Source organism: Astatotilapia calliptera, chromosome 3 (genome assembly GCF_964374335.1).
Source record: "Astatotilapia calliptera chromosome 3, fAstCal68.1, whole genome shotgun sequence".
Lineage (NCBI taxonomy): Eukaryota > Metazoa > Chordata > Actinopteri > Cichliformes > Cichlidae > Astatotilapia > Astatotilapia calliptera.
Window position 1 is genome coordinate 71765653 of NC_137424.1, and position 21166 is coordinate 71786818.

The 21166-nt window shown below is 40.4% G+C and overlaps 1 protein-coding gene across 4 annotated transcripts in view; it reads left to right on the forward strand.

Annotated features, from left to right (window-relative positions):
• LOC113010540 (uncharacterized) overlaps window positions 1–21166 on the forward strand; it is a 61375-nt gene that overhangs the window by 33121 nt on the left and 7088 nt on the right. For 2 of the 4 annotated variants that reach the window (XM_080299106.1, XM_080299107.1), the window contains one exon: window positions 236–4236. In XM_080299106.1, coding sequence (XP_080155232.1) covers window positions 236–1312 — 1077 coding nt within the window. In that variant the 3' untranslated portion in view covers window positions 1313–4236. Of the gene's footprint in view, window positions 1–235; window positions 4237–17752; window positions 17856–19283; window positions 20124–21166 lie in introns of those variants that run through there. The other 2 variants (XR_013906513.1, XR_003270488.2) reach the window with 2 other exon arrangements.

A 21166-nucleotide genomic window follows, 5' to 3' on the forward strand; every position in this document is an offset into this window, starting at 1 on the left:
CAATTTTTTATGAGTAAAATATTTTCTCCACTGATCAGTATTTCTTCAATATGTAATTTTAATTACAACTCTGATTGTAGCGCATCATTGTTATGTAATAATATCACCAGAAGGCGATGGTAACACACCTACGAAGTGTTTTTTGAGATGTTTGACTCCACTAATGGAGGGAGTTTCAGTTTGTTCCAGGACTGCATTTCACTCACTGCCTCTGTTTGTATCTCTGTCACTGCAGGACCAACATGGAGCAAGAAGTCAGCGCTCTCAGGAGGCCGACAAACCTCACAGAAGAAAGGGAGAGAAAACATACAGCTGTGATGAGTGTGGAAAGTCTTTTACCCGGGCTGGAAACTTTAAAAAACATCAACTCATCCACAGTGGAGTTAAACCTTACAGCTGTGACTTGTGTGGAAAGTCTTTTACCCTGGCTGAAAGCTTAAAAAAGCACCAAGTCATCCACAGTGGAGTGAAAGCGTACAGCTGTGATTTGTGTGGAAATTCTTTTACCCAGGTTCAAAGCTTAAAAACACACCAACTCATCCACAGTGGAGTGAAAGCGTACAGCTGTGATTTGTGTGGAAATTCATTTACCCAGGCTGGAGGCTTAAAAACACACCAACTCATACACAGTGGAGTTAAACCTTACAGCTGTGATTTGTGTGGAAAGTCTTTTACCCAGGCTGGAAGTTTAAAAACACACCAACTCATCCACAGTGGATTTAAACCTTACAGCTGTGATTTGTGTGGAAAGTCTTTTACGAAGGCTGGAGGCTTACAAATACACCAAGTCACCCACAGTGGATTTAAACCTTACAGCTGTGAGTTGTGTGGAAAGTCTTTTACCCAGGCTGGAGGCTTAAAAGCACACCAATTCATCCACAGTGGAGTTAAACCTTACAGCTGTGACTTCTGTGGAAAGTCCTTTACCAAGGCTCAAAACTTAAAAATACACCAACGCATCCACAGTGGAGTTAAACCTTACAGCTGTGACTTGTGTGGAAAGTCTTTTAACGTGTCTCAAAACTTAAAAAAACATAGACTCATCCACAGTGGAGTTAAACCTTACAGCTGTGACTTTTGTGAAAAAACTTTCATTGACAAGCACTACCGAAATATTCACCTACGGATTCACACTGGAAATGATGTTTCCTGCTGTGATCAGTGTGGGAAACTGTTTGCAACCGATGCACAGTTACGACGACACATGTTTAGTCACACCGAGGAGAGACCTTATAAATGTGACCTGTGTGAGAAGACTTTTAAATCTCCACATCACCTGAAAAGCCACCAACAGATCCACACCAGAAAGTAACTCTACAAGTGCAGTTACCGTGAGGATGTATTTAGTTTTTATCTTGTAATTGTAATTGTAACCTGAGTGTTTGGAACAAATCTGATCAGTAAACTTCTGGAATTATACTGAATGAACTGTTTGGAAAATTGAAGAATAATTTTTGCCCAGTAAGCTGAGTGTTATAATGTAAACAGTAAAATGTAATTGGACGTTGGCAGAGATGCTTTTTATTCCCGGCAATGTTCAGGATAAAATTGTTGAAGGAATTCTCTGACTTACAATGTCTTTGTTTAGAAGTGGAAACTGTTTTCTTTCCCACCTCTGTGGTGGGAAAGAGTTTCTCTGTGACCTTTGGAAGTTTTTCCACAATCATCAATGGGACCTAAAACCACATCAACGTAGACACACTGGAGACAAAATGAACTACTGCAAAGAATGTGGGAGAGGCTTCCAAACACCAAGTACATTAAAATCCATGAACTCTTCCACAGTGGGGTCAAAAAGCACTGTGACCAGTGTGAGTCATCCTTCACCACTGCACGAGAGCTTAAAGAACAAGCATAAGGGAATCCACACAGGAGAGACACCATACAAGTGCAGACACTGACAAAAGCTTCTCACAATCAGGTCATCGTAACAAACATGAACGTACACACATGGAAGTGAACTTAAGCTGTGACCAGTGTGACAAGAGTTTCAGGAATCTCAGTTCATAATCCGAACACAAACGATCCCAAGCTGTAAATAAACTGTTTCACTGTTACCAATGTGCAAAAACCTTCACTTCATTATCTGCTCTGTGCAAACATCAGCCTGATCATGCAGGACTGAAATCACTGGATCACAATGAATCTGAAGAGAGAGAAAGATCCTCTTCTGGTTTCAGGCTCAGACTTAAAAACCTTGAGATCAGGCTCCACAGGGTTCAGATGGAATCTCCTGTAAAGAGTGTCAGCTGATGTCACACTTGGATCTGATGAGGTAGCTCTGATTTCTGGAGCTGCAGTGAATAATCCTGAATGTTACATTTAGGAAGCTGCATGTATAGACATTAGGGGTGCAACGATACACAAAATTCACAGTTTGATTCGGTTCGATACTTTGGTGTCACGGTTTGATATTTTTTCAATACAAAAAAATGTTCATGCTTTTTTAATTTGTCATTTATTAAAATTGTAAATATATATTTAAACTCAAAAGTACAGTTTGTAAATTTAATGTTGCTGAAACAACAAAGTAATAAAAAAATAAATAAATCAGATCGAGAAATAACTCATCTTTGGAAAAGAGAGTTTATTACAGAGAAATGGCTTATTCCGAAATAAAAGCTATACTATACGCTTCTTCTGGGCTATTTTCTCAGCAACATATTAAACATATCAGGTCCCCATAAGAAGAATCATGTGCTAACGGCTGTCTAAATGACTCGGGTAAAGTTTGTAGCATGCGTGCTTGTTGTTTTTGTGTGCTTCCACTTGTCTTTGCACTAGGATGATGTCGGCGTAAATGTGCAGTCATATTCGTTGTTTTCCCGCTAGTGCTGTCAGCGTTAATCTGAAATGACGTTAACGCCCCAACACGGCAAAGCAGATCGCCCCGTGCTTCAGCTGGGCGGCATCAACACGTTAACGAGCAAACTGCACTAACGCAGTAGTTCCCACCCATGTAATTGAGCATTGCGTGGCACATTCGACATATTGTTTTACTTTTGTCCATGACAGCTTACCTTCAGGGTCATATTCACATGAAGACCAAAATAGTTCCAAAGGCCAGATCTGAATGAGGGTGGGGGAGGTTCAATTTGCCAAGTTGCAACGAGCTTAGCTTCTGTCTTGCTAGCTTGCGCTGCGCTCAGTGGATCTGCGCTCGACAGTGCAGCCTAGGCGGAGTAGTCGAACACAGATCCACTGAGCTCTCAGCACAGACAGCATCGTCAGAAGAAAAGTTGATAAAATAAATTTAAAATTTTGTATTGTTCAATACATATGCGTACCGAACTGAAAGCACTTTATCGAACGGTTCAATGTCGATACGAGTATCGTTGCACCCCTAATAGATATTTATATCAAGTTTATGTTTTTTCCTTTGAGGGATTTTAATTCTCTAAAATGTTATCCCTGTTACATTTTAATCTTTGTTCCCTTAGGACACAGTAGTGTTTAGTAGTTGTATTTGTTACTGTATTATTAAAGTTATAGGAATGTCTTTTTTTCTACCAAACTTTTAATCTATCAGTTTGGTATCATATCAGATATGTATATCAATTTCTTTTATTTCAGCTTTCTTAGTTTTTCCTAAATTTAACTTCTTTTTTTAATGTATTCATTTTATGTGTTATCTCAGTTAAATTTCAATCCTTCATTCATATTTAATCTTTTGCTGTGGTAAAATCTTCTCTTAAATCATTTTTTCCCAAAACTGCAAATAATTACACAGCAGTTGCTCGTAAAACTTCCAAAATGAACTAAATCTGTCCACCAGCTTTGAAACAACACTGTGCTGTGACTTTATGTCCAGAATAAAATAAACTCCCGCTAACTGGTTTTGGCCTGTAGGTCCATGTAATACCAGTTTGTATCAGAAGATGGAGTCAGTGAGTCAGTGTAACCTTGATTCAATTACGCAAAGAGCACATTGGCAGCGAAGAAATGTTAAAAGTTCAAAAATTTTAATAAACCCCTATTTTTGGCTCCTCCTGTTACTTTGGTGTATTTACTGTATGCTTGAAGTCTACATGAAGTCCATATGTTTTTTTTTTTGTTTTTTTAATGAATTCATTTCGATCCATGTGTTCTGCAGCTGTTTTCCTATTGATTTGAAGTTTGTATTATGAAATCCTGATAATGTTAAAGCATTAGTTATGTTTGCTTAACTCTGTGTAAAGGTTGTTTTGTTTTTTTATTAAATAGTTTGGTGTGAAAAATAAAGAAATGGTCTCACAACAAGTAGTTTGACCCATGGTTTCAGATTCAAAGTACATAAACTGTTTTCAGTGGTACATGTGGAGGTTTATCACAGGAGGAGACTTGGCTTGTTCTTGACTGATTATTTCAAATATTGATTTGTAAATGATTAACTAACAATCTTGTCAACACAAAGTTCTTTATTTGGAGCACAATTCTACAAGAAAGATAACTTACTGTGAACATTACCTAATAAGACTGATTCAGGACAGGCGATTAGTTATGTTAAACTTTTCTAGCAGTCCTTCACAAACAGGGAACAGTCTGTCTATTCTCTCCATCTGTCAGCTGCTGCTGGCTCTTCCACCTCCTCTTCCTCACACACTGCTGAGTTTGTCCTGGTGGATCATCAGGGGTGCAAAGCCTCACAGATGATGTATAGCAGTGGGTCCCTCAGTCTGTCCTCACTCTGGACCCTTGCAGTTGTCAAAAATGGAAATCAAATGTGTCATAAGCTTCAGGATTCAAACACAAGTGTAACTTATAAATACATGTTCATACTTTTATTACACAATCAGAGAGAAAGATAAATAGAGTGAGTGCAGGACAGACAGACAGGTGACAGTCTCAGGTGTATACACTGCTACACAACAGCACAAGAGAAGGAGGATTTAGTGTTTGTGTTATTACGAGTAGTTGTGGAAAATTTAACAATAACCTGCAACCAGAGGTGGGTCGAGTACCCAAAAATTGTACTTGAGTAAGAGTAGCATTACTTTAAAATATTATTACTCAAGTAAAAGTTAAAAGTAGTCGTCAAAAAAGTTACTCAAGTAAGAGTAAAAAAGTACTTGGTGAAAAGACTACTCAAGTAGCCAGTAACTGTTTGAAATGTCCGATTTATTTTTTAAATAAATGCTATCAGAAAAACAAAAATAAATAAATATACAAAGTATAGTATTTTCAAAAGAAATATATGTAAAAACATCAACAAAATAAGGCACAACAACTCTAATTTCCAGATTTCAGTTTTTCACAACATAAAGCTTTTTTCACCAATACCTACAGTAAATAATATAAATATATAAACAGTGCAAACAATTTCCAGTGACAAGATATGCTGTAAACTTTATATTCATTTCTGCTCCAAATGGCACAGCAGCCTCAGAGAAAACAGAACGAGGCATCTTCAACATATGTTAATACAAGGCAGCTCAGTTTACCATAAGTTGTATGGGTGTGCATCTGTTTCTGCATATTCAGCAAAAATGTGCCATTTCTTCACTCAGTGAGGTGATGGTTAAGCTTCAGCAGCAGTTTGCTCTCAAGGTTCTTTCTGTGAAGCTGTAACTGTTTAGCAGTGAACAGGAATCCTGCATGACTAAGAAGTCCTTCACAAGCTCCAGATGCAGGAAGAGCTGCATTGATTTTGATCAACAGCTTCTTGATGTGAGGAATGCCATGCAATAGATCCACACCTGCAGTGAATGGACATGAAAGGTACCTCTCCAGCTCCCCTGCTTCTGGCTTTCCTGACCCCATGGATCCATCATCTTAGTCGGTTAGGCTGCCATTTATGCTGGCCTCATCCAGCTCTCTGTCTAGGTGATGTCTGATGAAGTGGAGACCTGTGGAAAGATGTATGGTTTTCAAAAGAATTAGGTCTGGTCATTATAGTGCTGTATACACTGCCAAGCTGCGGATATTTGTTTGGAGCTAGCCTCCAAAAGCTGGGCATACACTGTGCGATTTGTGGCCCATTTTGAGCCAATTTTTCAGTCGCGCAACCATTTTGGGGATCGGCCCATGTTTTGCCTTAATCGTGTGTGCATCATGTAGTATACATGGGGTAACGAAAAGCAGTTAACACCTCACGACCAGCTCCCAATCATCAATCGTATGGTTGCATGATAATCAAACATGTTTGAAATCCTGTCGCCTCTCAACGCAGCCTCTCACACTGCGCACGCACAAACACAGAAATGAAAGAGAAAAGGTGGAGCAGCATGGCAGTGCAGCGTGTGATCTGGACACAAGAGATGGAGGCATAACTTGTAGGATGAGGCAAGCCCATTTGAGTACATAAGCGTAGAGCTGCCACCGGGGCAAAAGAAAAATAGAACCATATCACGTTATAACCTTAAAAGTTTATTGTTCTGACAATATGCTTTTCATGTTTGTGCAATATAATATTTATATTGTACGAATGTGATAATTATGTATATTGTAATAACGTGATATTATATTGTTCAAACGTGAAAGGTATATTGTTAGAACAATAATAATATACTTTTCATGTTATAACGTGATATAGCTCTATTTTTCTTTTGCCTGGGTGGTAACTCTACGCTTCCGTATCTGAGGCCTTTCAATGTGGCCTCACAAAATTATCACGACTTCAACAACCATGAAAAGAGTTGGATGGACATTGCTGCTCAATTACAGCTGCCTGGTCAATGTTTTACATTAGTAATTTAGCAAAGTTGACGGTGGTGGTGTCTGTGTAAGTGAGTGAAAGACACAAAGAGGGAGAGCGAGAAACAGATTTTGTATGATAACCTTCATGTTGTGGACGCACAGTTTGAGCACTCAGGTTGCATCAGAACATCAGGCCGTGTAGTGTGAGACCCTGCATCGTGACCTATGAACTTCTAACCCCTGAGATTTATTTGTACAGATTGAGCAGGAGCTGAATAACGTGACTGAAAATAAATCGCACAGTGTTTGCCCAGTTTAATCAGAATCAGAATCAGAATCAGAATCGTGTTTATTGGCCAAGTATATGTGCAGACACATACAGGGAATTTGGTTCCGGTAGAAGATGGTGGCTCTCAAGCACAGCAATGTAAATCTCTCTCTCACACACACACACACACACACACACACACACACACACACACACACACACACACACACACACACACACACGTACGTGTCTATATATACACATTACACATACATACACAAAGCTGTGAAAACCAACTATAAATAACGAACCTAAACTTATATACATTGTTGGATTGTAGTGTTATTTTATGCCATGTTATACCCCGAATTAAAGATTGTGAATTATTATGTAGTTTAGTTTGCATTTTCCTCCTGAATTAGAAGAAGCTGATAACTATTGCATTAGTTAAACTGATTTGCATTACATTAAACTGCTGACTTGTTGTGAATGAATGACATTGCTTTATGATGCATTATACTGCTGAGTTATAAGAAATACTGTGCACAGAGAGTTACTGTCTTATTTGTCTGATTAGAAGAGAACAGAATATGCTGGAGTTTTCTGCCCCATCTCAGCAGGAGCAGATAAGCAGGGAGCCAAGGTCGTAGCTTAGGCGCTGTGTGAGAGAAGGCATGTAAATGTTTAGGCTTTTTATGATAAGGTGGAGGCACCAGGGGTTATAAAAGTTTTAGCAATGCTCCACCATTTTGAGATTTTGAGGCTGTCTGCATCAGTGTCCATCTCCCACGCGTGTGTTCATTAAAATCATCGTTTGACTCAACCCGACCGGACCAGAGTTGTTATTGTGGTGTTTCTCTTGTTTCCATCCCCAATTTTGAACTCGTAACAACATAAAATACAGAAATGAATGAGGTGGAATGAATACTACAAAATGTACATAAGGTGCAGTTGCGGTCTGGCAGTGGGAGCAGTGTGACAGGTCAACTGTTAAGAAGGGAGATGGCGAGGGGAAAGAAACTGTTCCTGTGTCGGGTGGTCCTGGTCTGCAGGCTTCTGTACCGTCTGCCAGAGGGCAGCAGATCAAAAAGTCTGTGTGCAGGGTGTGAGGGGTCTGTGATGATTTTCCCTGCCCGTTTCCTGGTTCTTGAGAGGTACAGATCGTGGATGGAGGGCAGGGGGGTGCCGATGATCCTTTCTGCTGCCCGTACAGTCCGCTGCAGTCTGCTCCTGTCCTGTTTAGTGGCTGCTCCATACCAGACTGTGATGGAGGAGCACAGGACAGACTCAATGACCGCAGTGTAGAACTGGATCAGCAGCTCCTGTGGGAGACTGTACTTCCCCAGATGTCTCAGGAAGTACATCCTCTGCTGGGTCTTTTTGAGGATGGAGTTGATGTTGGTCTCCCACTTCAGGTCCTGGGAGATGGTTGTACCCAGGAACTTGAAGGTCTTCACAGTTGACACAGGGCTGTCTGATATGGTGAGGGGGAGCAGAGTTGAGGGATGCCTCCTGAAGTCCACTGTCATCTCTACAGTCTTAAGAGTGTTCAGCTCCAGATTGTGCTGACTGCACCAGAGTACCAGCCGCTCAACTTCCTGCCGGTATGCAGACTCATCACCATCTTGAATGAGGCCAATGACAGTGGTGTCATCTGCAAACTTTAGGAGTTTGACAGCCGAGTTCTTGGAGGTGCAGTCGTTAGTGTAGAGGGAGAACAGTAGTGGTGAGAGGACACATCCTTGAGGGGCACCAATACTGAGGGACCGGGTTTCAGAGGTGATCTCCCCCAGCCTCACTTGTTGCTTTCTGTCTGTCAGGAAGCTGGTGATCCACTGACAGGTAACTGGTGACACGCTGAGCTGGGAGAGTTTGGAGGAAAGAAGTTCAGGCACAATGGTGTTAAAAGCCAAACTAAAGGCCACAAACAGGACCCTGGCATAAGTTCCCGGGCGGTCAAGGCGTTGCAACATGTAATGCAGCCCCATGTTCACTGCATCATCCACCGACCTGTTTGCCCAGTAGGCAAACTGCAGAGGGTCCAACTGGTGGCCTGTAATGTCTTTCAGATGGGCTAACACCAGTCGTTCAAAGGATTTCATGACCACAGACGTCAAGGCGACAGGTCTGTAGTCATTCAGTCCTGTGATGGTGGGTTTCTTGGGAACAGGGATGATGGTGGAGCGTTTGAACAGGAGGGAACTTCACACAGCTCCAGGGATCTGTTGAAGATGCGAGTAAAGATGGGAGCCAGCTGTTCAGCACAGGTTTTGAGGCAGGAGGGTAAGACGCCGTCTGGTCCGGGGGCTTTCCTGGGCTTCTGTTTCTGGAATAATCGGCTCACATCCTGAGTGTGTATTCTGAGTTTCAGGGAGGAGGAAAGGGGGGTGAGAGGTGTGGTGGAGGTCGTTGAGTCTGGATTGGAGAGGGTGGTGGTGGTCGTTGAGTCTGGATTGGGGTGGGTGGGGGTGGTCATTGAGTCTTGATTGGGGAGGGGCAAGGTGAAGGGGGGAGAGGTGGAATGTGTGTTGGGGGTCAATGTCTGAAGCAATGTCCCTGGGGAGGGGAGGGTGGGGTGTGGGAGTCTGTCCGTCTCAAACCTGCAATAGAAAGTGTTTAACTCGTTGGCCAGGTCTTTGTTTGCTTCAATAGTGGGTGGGGGGCGTCTGTAGCTGGTGAATTCCTGCAGGCCCCTCCACACTGACGCAGGGTTGTTGGCTGTTGCAGACTGTTTAAACTAAACAAGCTGCTATTTCACATAATAAACCCTGTCAGCCGCAGTATTGCCTTCTGTTTTAACAGTTAAAGCAGTAGAGACGTGCTGTTTGCATGTGCGTGGAACTCTAGCGTCATTAACCAGGCAAGCTGTTAGCTTATAGGCTTAAAAGGACAGCCGAAGCTGCACAAAACACCCACAAACTTATCTCACTACAACGTAGCGCCAAAAATGTGACTCGCAGCTCTAGCTCAACACTGCTGCTGTAACATAAGACTGACATCCAGCTAACCACAGCTAAAAAGATATTTAGAGAAAACTTACTGTTTCCTCAGGTTACGCGAGTTGAGTTGTTTCACGCTGAAAAAAAGAAAAGGTTCGTTTTGGCTCTCACTGAAGAGACCGACACTGAAGACATATCTGTTCTTTTGTACTGCTTTTAAGTGAAACATTCTTTGTATGTGAGGCCAAGGTTGTTCATCCTCTTCAGCTCTAGCGTAGACTCCGCCATGTTTTCATGTTTCTTCTTTCCGTGTGTCCGCTACTTTGAAACGCTTGGGCCGCTCTGCCCGCCACAGTTTCAAACTGGTCATGTGACTGCATGGCCACATCTCATTGGTAAAAAAGTAACGCAGCGTTCCTACGGGAAAGTAACGGTAATCTAATTACCGTTTTTGCAATAGTAATCCCTTACTTTACTCGTTACTTGAAAAAAGTAATCAGATTACAGTAACGCGTTACAAGTAACCTTACATCTTATATAAAGACACACAGACAAAGAACATTCCACAAACACACATGTTGGCTTCTCTCACGGGGCTATACCTCCTCCCTCACAGAGAGAATTATGACCTTGTTTTCTGAGTGGCCCTCACCTAAGGATTTACATCCCTGATAAGCAGGAGTCTCGCTATCTGTTTAACGTTTCCCATTACAATGGCCTCATTGTGTTAACATTCCACATGCATGTGAACTAGTTACAGGAGTGCTCTGAGAAAGCGATATTACTATAACTAATGTGATATGGTTAAATATGTGATTATTACATGAGAAAAGAAATTTTCCACCACAAGAAGAGTTCCCAAATGGTACAGTGGACACATGTGTGACTGCTGTGATTAAAGCATCTTTCTTTCATCTTAACAAGTGAACCGTCAGCTTGTTCAAACACACGTTAAAGTTTGTTTGGCTCGACACCACCGAACAGAGGCAGCAATATAACATAGCTAACATTAACAGTGCAGTGAATCCTGCTTGTGCCGTGATATTCAGGACTGCAAACCGAGCAGCATCACTGACTTTCAGCTTAATGTGTTTGTGGATATATATCTGACTTTAATTATCCATAAAATCATCACATTCACTGTAATATTAAGGTCGACTATTGAACGGCGTATATTTTAAAGTCAAAGCTTTAAAACCAAGTTAACGCACAAAGTACAAACATCACTAATGTCACATACCTTTGCCAGCGTGTGACCAACAGTAATGTTTTAATCTTCTTTGTTATTTAACATTTGCACATAAATAAGTGGTATAACATTCAATACTTAGTTTTAAAAGTTTACTTTTCGGCAACCACGCTTCAGCCATCTGCTTGTTTGGTTTTTTTTGTGAAAAAATTAGCCAAAGCCACTGCTGCTCTATGAATTCTGGGATATACTGGGCTGCGAATGATACACCTGACCCATCCTTCAAATCCGGGAAAGTGAAGGGCCCATTGGTGGCCTTCAGGCTACAACCCTGAATTGGGATACAGCCATAGAGTGGGGTGCTTGGCCTGTCCTCCACGCTGTTTATCTGGCTTTTTTTAGACTTTATTTTCATTGAAAGTTTTATAGTTTTTCCAAATTATAAATCCACATTTCCAATATATATGAAGGTGATCTGCTATAGTTTCCCCACAGTTTCTCCAGCAGTATCCATCTCTCGGTTGACCTTTTTGTTTGTATTTTATTTTGGGGGTTATAAAAAAAAACTAATAAAATTTTTCCATGTGAATTCCCTCCATGTGAATTCCAATTCCAATAACCCGAACTAGTAGTTTTCATCTGATTTCTTTTCAATTTTTCTTACATATTTAAATATTTTATAAGTTTAGCTATCAATTTATTTTTAATCTTACCTCTAGCTACCTGGCCTGACCTGTCTCCCCAATGTGATGTTTGTATTGTATGTACGGTCGGCAAGGTCTGTCATCTCGGTTGTGGGCAAAAGACCTGCAACTGACAAATAATGGCTATCTCATCATCATCTCATCATCACCTTTACCTTTAGCTTTACCTTTGTTATGGATAGGCGTAGCTTTGGGTCACGTGGTGTCTGTAATAGTGATTGCTATATCACCTGTTCACGGCCCGAGGGAAATTTTGTGAATGAGTGGGTGATGGGGGAAGTCGACTTTTGCTGACCGCTCAAGCTTAGAATGTTTTTGTTCACTGTTTTCTACGGATTTTAAGGATTTAACAACAAATAAAGGAGTTTTAACTTGGAACTTTGACTAACGTTTTAAACAGCGGGCGCGTCAACATTATTCCCCTATTCAGCTGCTCGGCGACTCAAAGGCTTGACAGTCGCCAACAACCTTTATAAGCCTCTATTATAAGAGGGACTAGGCCTCTACTATGTTCTTCTGTAGTTTTTATGTTACTGTTAAAATAGGAGCTGACTTGGAGATATTGGAAAAAAAAACTTAGTTTTCCAAACATTAGGTGTCTCTTAGCGAATCTATGCAAATTACATATTTTTGCTAAGAGACAAATGTGACATAGCAAAACTATGTAATCCTTCTTTTCCTGACATTGACCAAAATGGTCCAATCCCCCTTGTTAACCAATTTGTATAATGTCCATCTATTTATGCAGGGATAAATTCCCTATCATATGTGACCCATCTGAGTTGTTTCATGTTGCCTACTGATTTGAAGCTTTCGCATTCATCATACCATATCTTTAAAGGAGTTTTAGTCCACTCGTTTAGATTGTTTTTCTGTTCCAAATATATATATTTTTTATCTCCTAATATTGTTTGTAGTGGTAATTTTAATTGTGTCACATCTAAATATTCCCAAGGGTACAGCAACTTAATCTCATTCTTGTGAGATTTGAGATGACATGAAATGTTTGCTTTCTTGCTGTGGTATCATTTTTATGCTTTAAACAGGAGTTAACAAAGTCATCCTAACAAAACACACACTTACAAATCGTTTCCTTTTCTTCTGATCTACAGCCGCAGCCTATAGAGATTGACAGACCACGTGACTTAGCATAGTCACGCTAAGTCAGTTAGCTATGATTGTTGGTTTTTTCTCTGTATCTATGAAGCGCCTTGAGGCGACTTTAGTTGTGATTTGGCGCTATATAAATAAAATTGAATTGAATTGAATTGAAGGTATAGGTATGCATGATGTGCTGTGGAATGTTCGAGAGTATCTGTGATGGTGTATATAAGCTGTAAGGGTGGTGGCCATTATTTAGAGATGATCCCTGTGTTTGGCTGGAATGTTTCACATTCCACATTGCTTATTAAACGTACTTCAATCAAGCTCACAAGGTGTGGTGCAGGTTGTTCTTAAAATTTCCATAACAATTTGGCATTGGCACGCAGCATGACCCCCTATGAGCAAGCACTTTGGCGACGGTGGGAAGGAAAAACTCCCTTTTAACAGGAAGAAACCTCTGGCAGAACCAGGCTCAGAGAAGGGCAGCCATCTGCTGCGACTGGTTGGGGTGAGAGAAGGAAGACAGGATAAAAGACATGCTGTGGAAGAGAGACAGAGGTTAATAACAGATATCATTCAATGCAGAGAGGTCTATTAACACATAGTGAGTGAGAAAGGTGACTGGAAAGGAAAAACTCAATGCATCATGGGAATCCCCCGCAGCCTACGTCTATTGCAGCATAACTAAGAGAGGATTCAGGGTCACCTGGTCCAGCCCTAACTATACAGTGGGGCAAAAAAGTATTTAGTCAGCCACCGATTGTGCAAGTTCCCCCACTTAAAATGATGACAGAGGTCAGTAATTTGCACCAGAGGTACACTTCAACTGTGAGAGACAGAATGTGAAAAAAAAAAAATCCATGAATGCACATGGTAGGATTGCACATGGTAGTGTCTGTCTCCTGAATCCAAACTGGAAGCTGGTTCCACAGAAGAGGGGCCTGAAAACTGAAGGCTCTCCCTCCCGTTCTACTTTTAAATACTCTAGGAACAACAAGTAGGCCTGCAGAGCAAGAGCAAAGTCCTCTAATAGGGTGATATGGTACTATAAGGTCATTAAGATAAGATGGGGCCTGATTATTTGAGAGCTCGTATGTAAGGAGCAGGATTTTGAATTCAATTCTGGATTTAACAGGAAGCCAAAACAGGAGAAATCTGCTCTCTCTTTCTAGTCCCTGTCAGTACTCTTGCTGCAGCATTTTGGATTAGCTGAAGGCTTTTCAGTGAGTTTTTTGCAGAGGTGGGACCAAGTCATTGTTTTGCAAGTCTCAAGTAAGTCTCAAGTCTTTATCCTCAAGTCACAAGTCAAGTCTCAAGTAATGTCAGGCAAGTCAGAGTCGAGTCTCAAGTCACTGGTGTAAAAGTCCGAGTAAAGTCACAAGTCTGAAATTTTGAATTTCAAGTCCTTTCGAGTCTTTGAAAAAAAACGAAAAAATAATATTGCAGTTATATGCTAAATGTAAATATTAGACCATGTAATTTTTAAATTTGTGTTTTTCTCAACACATGACGAAATAGTGAACTTAGAAAATATACACAAATTGTGAAATTGCACCTCTTTAAAATGCAGCTCAATTAAACTTAGCTCCTAGAATAATTTTCACCGACAGTTCTGAGATAAGCTGCATGTTATTCTTGGATGCGGTTGTAGGACCGGCTTTAAAATCGCATGACAAAAATATCATATACATTAAAAAAAAACTGCATCACCAACGTAGCCTGGATAAGATTTGCTAGTTTGATGAAGTCAGCTATCTCATCGTAGCATATTTATATGCATATTTATAATTATACGCTTCTTGGAGTGAGTGCATACACTCGTGAAGTTTAGTAACTTCAGGTCACTGCAACAAGCCCAGGTACAGTTTACTGACGGATGGGTGCAGGACCTTGAAATGCACCGTGTAGAACGAAAGACCATCGTACGTATCATAAGTTTACCACTCTCACAAATCGTCGTCATAAATACACATTCGTTAACAGTTTATCAATATAACCTTTGAGCTCAACGGTAATTAATTAGTAGTGGAAATAATTTCTGGTTCATCACAGAAATGTAGCAGTGACAATAATATTGTATGTTGTCTGTGAAGGTTCTCAGTCATCCAGGTCTGGACTTCTTTAAGTTACTTGAAAACTTCAAGTAACTTAAAGAAGTCCAGACGCTTTTCTTTGCAAGCTCCTTTGACAATATTGTATGTTGTAATCGTACTGGGCAATTGGTGATACAAAAACCTGTTTTACCCTGTGAATAAATGTACATGTTTTTGTCAATGTACCATGGTAATAACAGAAGCGAAACGCAATATTGTGTCAGGACAATTCACTATTTATGCACAATAAACAAAGGAGCATAGCGCGACAATTTCTGTTCAGCGCCAGACTTGCTTGTAACCTATATTACCAGTTATGTTAAGAAAAATGACGTATTAACTACTACAAAACACTGACCTTTGTGGGAATGCTTGGAGCAGACTAACCTGTGAGCTGGAGTGTTCTGGGACGTTATATTTGGTCTTTGAATGGCTGCAATCCAGTTGCCTCTTTGTTGCTTCGGAAACATGGCTCGAATAATTTCTCTTCAACGACGTAATCCGATAACAACCGATCTCTTTACCCGTCGGGTTCCCGTGGTTGTCATGCGACCGGCTATTGCAGTTAATAATACAACAGCTTCTTGCCATTTTTTGTGTTTCTTTTTATCGCTGTGTGACTGATTTCAATTGAAAGCATGCGTGCGCTAGTACCTCTTGCCACGAGTTCCCAGAATCCTTTGCAGTTTTACCCCTGAATGACTTCACATTTTCAATCTCTATATAATATGCATGTTAAATTTTATATTTGGGATGAAATATCAAGTCTTTTCAAGTAAACCGGTTCAAGTCCAATTCAAGTCCCAGGTCATTGGTGTAAAAGTCCAAGTCAAGTCACAAGTCTTAGAACATTTTTTCAGGTCAAGTCTAAAGTCATAAAATTAATGACTCGAGTCTGACTCGAGTCCAAGTCATGTGACTCGAGTCCACACCTCTGGTTTTTTGGACATCCTGATAATAATAAATTACAGTAGTCCAGGCTGGAAGTAATAAAGGCATGAACTAGTTTTTCAGCGTCACTAAGAGACAGGATATTTCTAATTTTAGAGATGTTGCGCAAATGGAAGAAAGCAGTCTTACATATTTGTTTAATATGTGCGTTGAAGGACATGTCCTGGTCAAAAGTGACTCCAAGGTTCCTCACAGCGTTACTGGAGGCCAAGGTAATGCCATCCAGAGTAAGAATCTGCTTAGACACCATATTTCTAAGATTTTCAGGGCCGAGTACAATAACCTCAGTTTTATCTGAATTAAGAAGGGGGGGGGGGGGGGGGGGGGATGAAGGCTTAGCATCAGGCTTTCAGATGAATTAAAAGTCTGTCTTGGTCTTTCATTAATTAATAGGCTGGTGTTGCCACACCGCCCCCTCGGCCTGTGCTTTGAGATTTCTGGTAGTTAGAATGACTCGGGGGTGTTGATTCATTTAAACTAACATAATCATCCTGCTGCAACCAGGTTTCTGTAAGGCAGAGTAAATCAGTTTGTTCATCAATTATTAAGTCATGTACTAACAGAAACTTGGAGGAGAGAGACCTAATATTTAATAATCCACATTTCACTGTTTTACTCTTTGGTTCAGATGTGGATACTGTATTGTTCTTTCTTTGTAATTGTTTATGTTTAAGTTGTTTATTGCTGGTTTTTAGTTTGTTTTTTGTCTTTTTGGGAGCTGACACAGTCTCTATGGAGATGGGTTTTTCAGTCCAGCTCATCCTTGACCTTCTCCATCTCTTAGAAAGGTTATGACCACCCGTAACCTCCCTTAAAGCAGGATGTCTGGAGATCTTCCAGTCTACAATGGGTCCACCGTGAAGGTGCAATAACAAGGGGTCCACTTGTGATAGCATTCTACATGCATGAATACAACTGGTGAACACTAAAGTGAGGAAATAATAGCACTATTACTAATGTGAAAATTGATTAATACATAAGAAAAGAAATCTGCCACCACATCATGAATAACATACCGCTGGTAAATACAGACAGAAATGAACAACTACAAGATTAAGTCTGCATGGCCCACAAGCTCATGCGACCCTAGGATGTTGCTGTCATCTTCCTGCTCCTGAAAAACATGCATACATCCACCCTTTTCCTTGTCTGGGTGGAGAAGGTGCAATCTTGCATATCAGTGTAAAGTCAGTCAAACATTTGTCCCCATTATCAGTCCAGTCAGTCCCCATATGTTTATTGCTGATAGCAGAACTTCTTATTTCGAATTAAGTTTCTACTGCTAGCTTGTTGTTTCATTAACATTAAAAAAGAAAGAAGTCTCTATCGTAGTCAGGCACAGCTAACTCCTGTTTGCAAGTTAACTTAGCCAACCACACTGTTTGTTGTTAACAGGTACCCCCTCATGATGTGTGCCACTTCCTATCTGATTTTTGCTCCCCCTATATGGAGGAATACAATACCCACACACTTCAAAAACAGAATTCTGTGCTTAGATAATGAATTGTAGAATAAATTCTGCATTTGTAAAGTCATTTTTGAATTCCACATTAACAAAGTGATTTTTGAAATGTTTTATGAGGTGCTTGGAAATGTTGTAGGTGGCTGAGTTTATACTGCTACCAATGTTTCTGAGCGGGACTCCTTTGTGGAACTATGGAAGTCCATATATACAGGGTGTAGCATCCCCTGGGTAAATGCGGTGATGTGCGGGGTAGTCAGTGGCTTTTATCCTTTCAGGTGCTTGTAGGGCCTACAAGGCTTTCACCTGGGCTTTCACCTTGAAGCTTCATAGGTCTTGTTGTCACTAAGGAGTGTAGTAATGTTTATTTGCTCTGCTTCTTTTTTATCTGGAATACAATAAATATATATACTTTTTTGTGCCCCAGCTGAGTAACAGCAGAAGAGTCTGGTGGAGCAGCAGAGGAACAATTTCAGCCATTTGGACTCAGCTCAGCCACTACAGAGGAAACAATGACTTCAACACAAAAAGTGAGAAAAATATCACAGTTACATTGTTATCGAAACTGTGTGCACAGCTGGTTGGTTTTTAAAAACTCTTTAACACCAGCTTTATATTTCCATCCTGGGCTCATCCATATATAGAGATTGACAGACCATGTGACTTTCGCGCATTTCATTGTGGGTACGAGTGGCAATAAAATCAATACACCGCATCAAGCACTAGCATTTCCAGCACCTGTAATCATAAATTTTGTGCTTTTAATCCCAACTTGCATTTTATTAGCCTCAAAAACAGTTATGTACAAAACGATGGTGAACACGGCAGGTCTGTACAAAGACAGAGTTGACGAAAAGGCATAAAAAAAAGTACAAGGAAAATATCTGAATGAAAGGGTTAGACCCATACAAGCATACAGAGTGGAATAAGGATGTTACTGTGCTGCCCAACTTTCATCACGCACATATTTATTATTATATAGTCCTAAGTGTGAGTGCACACACTCACAAAATGTTTAGTAACTTCAGGTCCCTGCAACAAGCCCAAGTCCAGTTTACTTTGGTGATTTGTACATTCCTGCACTTTGTAAGCTGGTTTTCCTACAAAACACAGCAAACTTTAGCCCGCAAAGCCACAGTGAACAAAGCAGCAGAGCGCAACAAATTCATTTCAAATCAATATAAGACTTATTTGTAACCTACATCAACAATTATGTTATTATAAATTACGTAATAACTACAACAGAAGACTTACCTTTGTGGAAATGCTTGGAGCAGACTAACATGTGAGCTGGAGTGTTCTGAAACGTTATATTTGGTCTGCAATCAAGGCCATCCGTCAGCTCTTTGTTTCTTCGGAAACATGGCTTAAACAATTTCTCTTCCATGATGTAATCTGATAAAAACCGATCTCTTTACTCGTCGGATTCCCGTGGCTGTCATGTGATCGGCTATTGCAGTTAATAATACAACAGCTTCTTGCCATTTTTTGTGTTTCTTTTTATTGCTGTGTGACTGTTTTCATGTGAAAGACTGCGCTAGTACCGCTTGCCACTCATACCCACAATCCTTTGTGGTTTTACGTCATATTTTCAATCTCTATACTGAATCTACATTCTCAACCAAAAACCGCAGAAGTTAAAAGAACATACAAAGGTCATATTTTATCAGCACATATAAATAATAAATATATATAAACAACAATATCATCAGTTCAACTCACAATTATTTATGAAGTGAAAGATTTTCTCCACTGATCAGTATTTCTTCAATAATGTCATTTTCATTACAACTCTCATTGAAGCACATCATTGTAATGTGATACTATGACCAGAAGGTGATGGTAACACACCATCAATGTCTTTGTTGACATGTTTGATTCCACCAACGGAGGGAGTTTCAGTTTGTTCCACGACTGCATTTCACTCACTGCCTCTGTTTGTATCTCTGTCACTGCAGGACCAACATGCAGCAAGAAGTCAGCGCTCTCAGGAGGCCGACAAACCTCACAGAAGAAAGGGAGAGAAAACCTCCAGCTGTGATGAGTCTTTTACTCAGGCTGGAAACTTAAAAAAACATCAACTCATCCACAGTGGAGTTAAACCTTACAGCTGCAACTTGTGTGGAAAGTCTTTTACCCAGGCTGGAAGCTTAAAAACACACCAATTAATCCACAGTGGAGTTAAACCTTTCAGCTGTAACTTGTGTGGAAAGTCTTTTACCAAGGCTGGAGACTTAAAAATACACCAACTCGTCCACAGTGGAGTTAAACCTTACAGCTGTAACTTATGTGGAAATTCTTTTACCCAGGCTGGAACCTTAAAAACACACCAATTCACCCACAGTGGATTTAAACCTTTCAGCTGTAACTTGTGTGGAAAGTCTTTTACCAAGGCTGGAGACTTAAAAATACACCAACTCGTCCACAGTGGAGTTAAAAATTACAGCTGTGAATTGTGTGGAAAGTCTTTTGCTTGAAATAGCAACTTACAGAGGCATCTAATTGCCCACTCTGGAATTAAGGCGTACAGCTGTGACTTTTGTGGCAAAAGTTTCAGCGACAAACGGTACCGAAATATTCACCTACGGATTCACACTGGAAATTATGTTTACTGCTGTGATCAGTGTGGGAAACTGTTTCCAACAGATGCACAGATAAAACAACACATGTTTACCCACACTGAGGAGAGACCTTATAAATGTGACCTTTGTGAGAAGACGTTTAAAGCTCCACATCAGCTGAAAAAACACCAACAGATCCACTCCTGAAAGTAACTCTACAAGTGCAGTTACTGTGAGGTATGGATTTTTTTTTTGTCTCTTTATTTTAACCTCGGTAAGCTCAGTGTTATAATATATTGATTAGAAGCAGAGCAACACAGATGGATCCAGTTCTCAACCCTGTCGTCACTGTGGTGGTGGGAAAGAGTTTCTTTGTAAGCTTTGTGGAAAAGCTTCCAAACAATTATGGGACCTAAAACCACATCAATGTAGACACACTGGAGACAAAATGAACAATTACAAAGAATGTGGGAGAAGCTTCCACATACCAAGTACATTAAAATACACAAACTCTTCCACAGTGTGGTGATAAAGCACATCTGTGATTAGTGTGGGTCATCCTTCACCACTGGACATGAGCTTAAAGGAATAGAATTAGAATAGAATTCAACTTTATTGTCATTGCACAGGTACAGGGCAACGAAATGCAGTTTGCATCCATCCAGAAGTGCTTTAGTGATATAGGTATATTACAATATATATTAGCAATAGTATAGATATGTAAGTATATTACAGAAATGGGTCTATTATGGTATGTTATAATGTACACGGTATGAAGTATGTTGTGAATATTCTATAACTAAGTATGTACAGGCTGTAGTGAGTACAAGCTATGTACAGGCTATGAACAGGATATAAATATGAAAAACTATACAGAATATGAAATAAATAACTTTACAGAATCTGGGATATACAGCTATACAGAAATGGGAACTATGCAAGTTGTAAACAGTTGTAGGATTAAAGATTATCGAATGTACAGAATGATTATTTACACAGAGCTATACAGTAGTGCAGTTAAGATAAGTGAGATATAATTCCTACAGAGGCTATATAAAGTGCTAGTGGTTGTGAGTGGTGGTTCACTCCATGTTATTATTGTGTGTTTGAGGGTACAGTTGTCCATTGTGGGGGTGTGTATGTTCAGTCCATGAGTTTAACGTGGGTCAGATGTCAGGAGGCAGAGTTCAGGAGTCTGACAGCTGTGGGGAAGAAGCTGTTCCGGTAGCTGGTGGTCTTAGTCCGGAGGCTCCTGTGGCGCCTCCCAGAGGGCAGGAGGG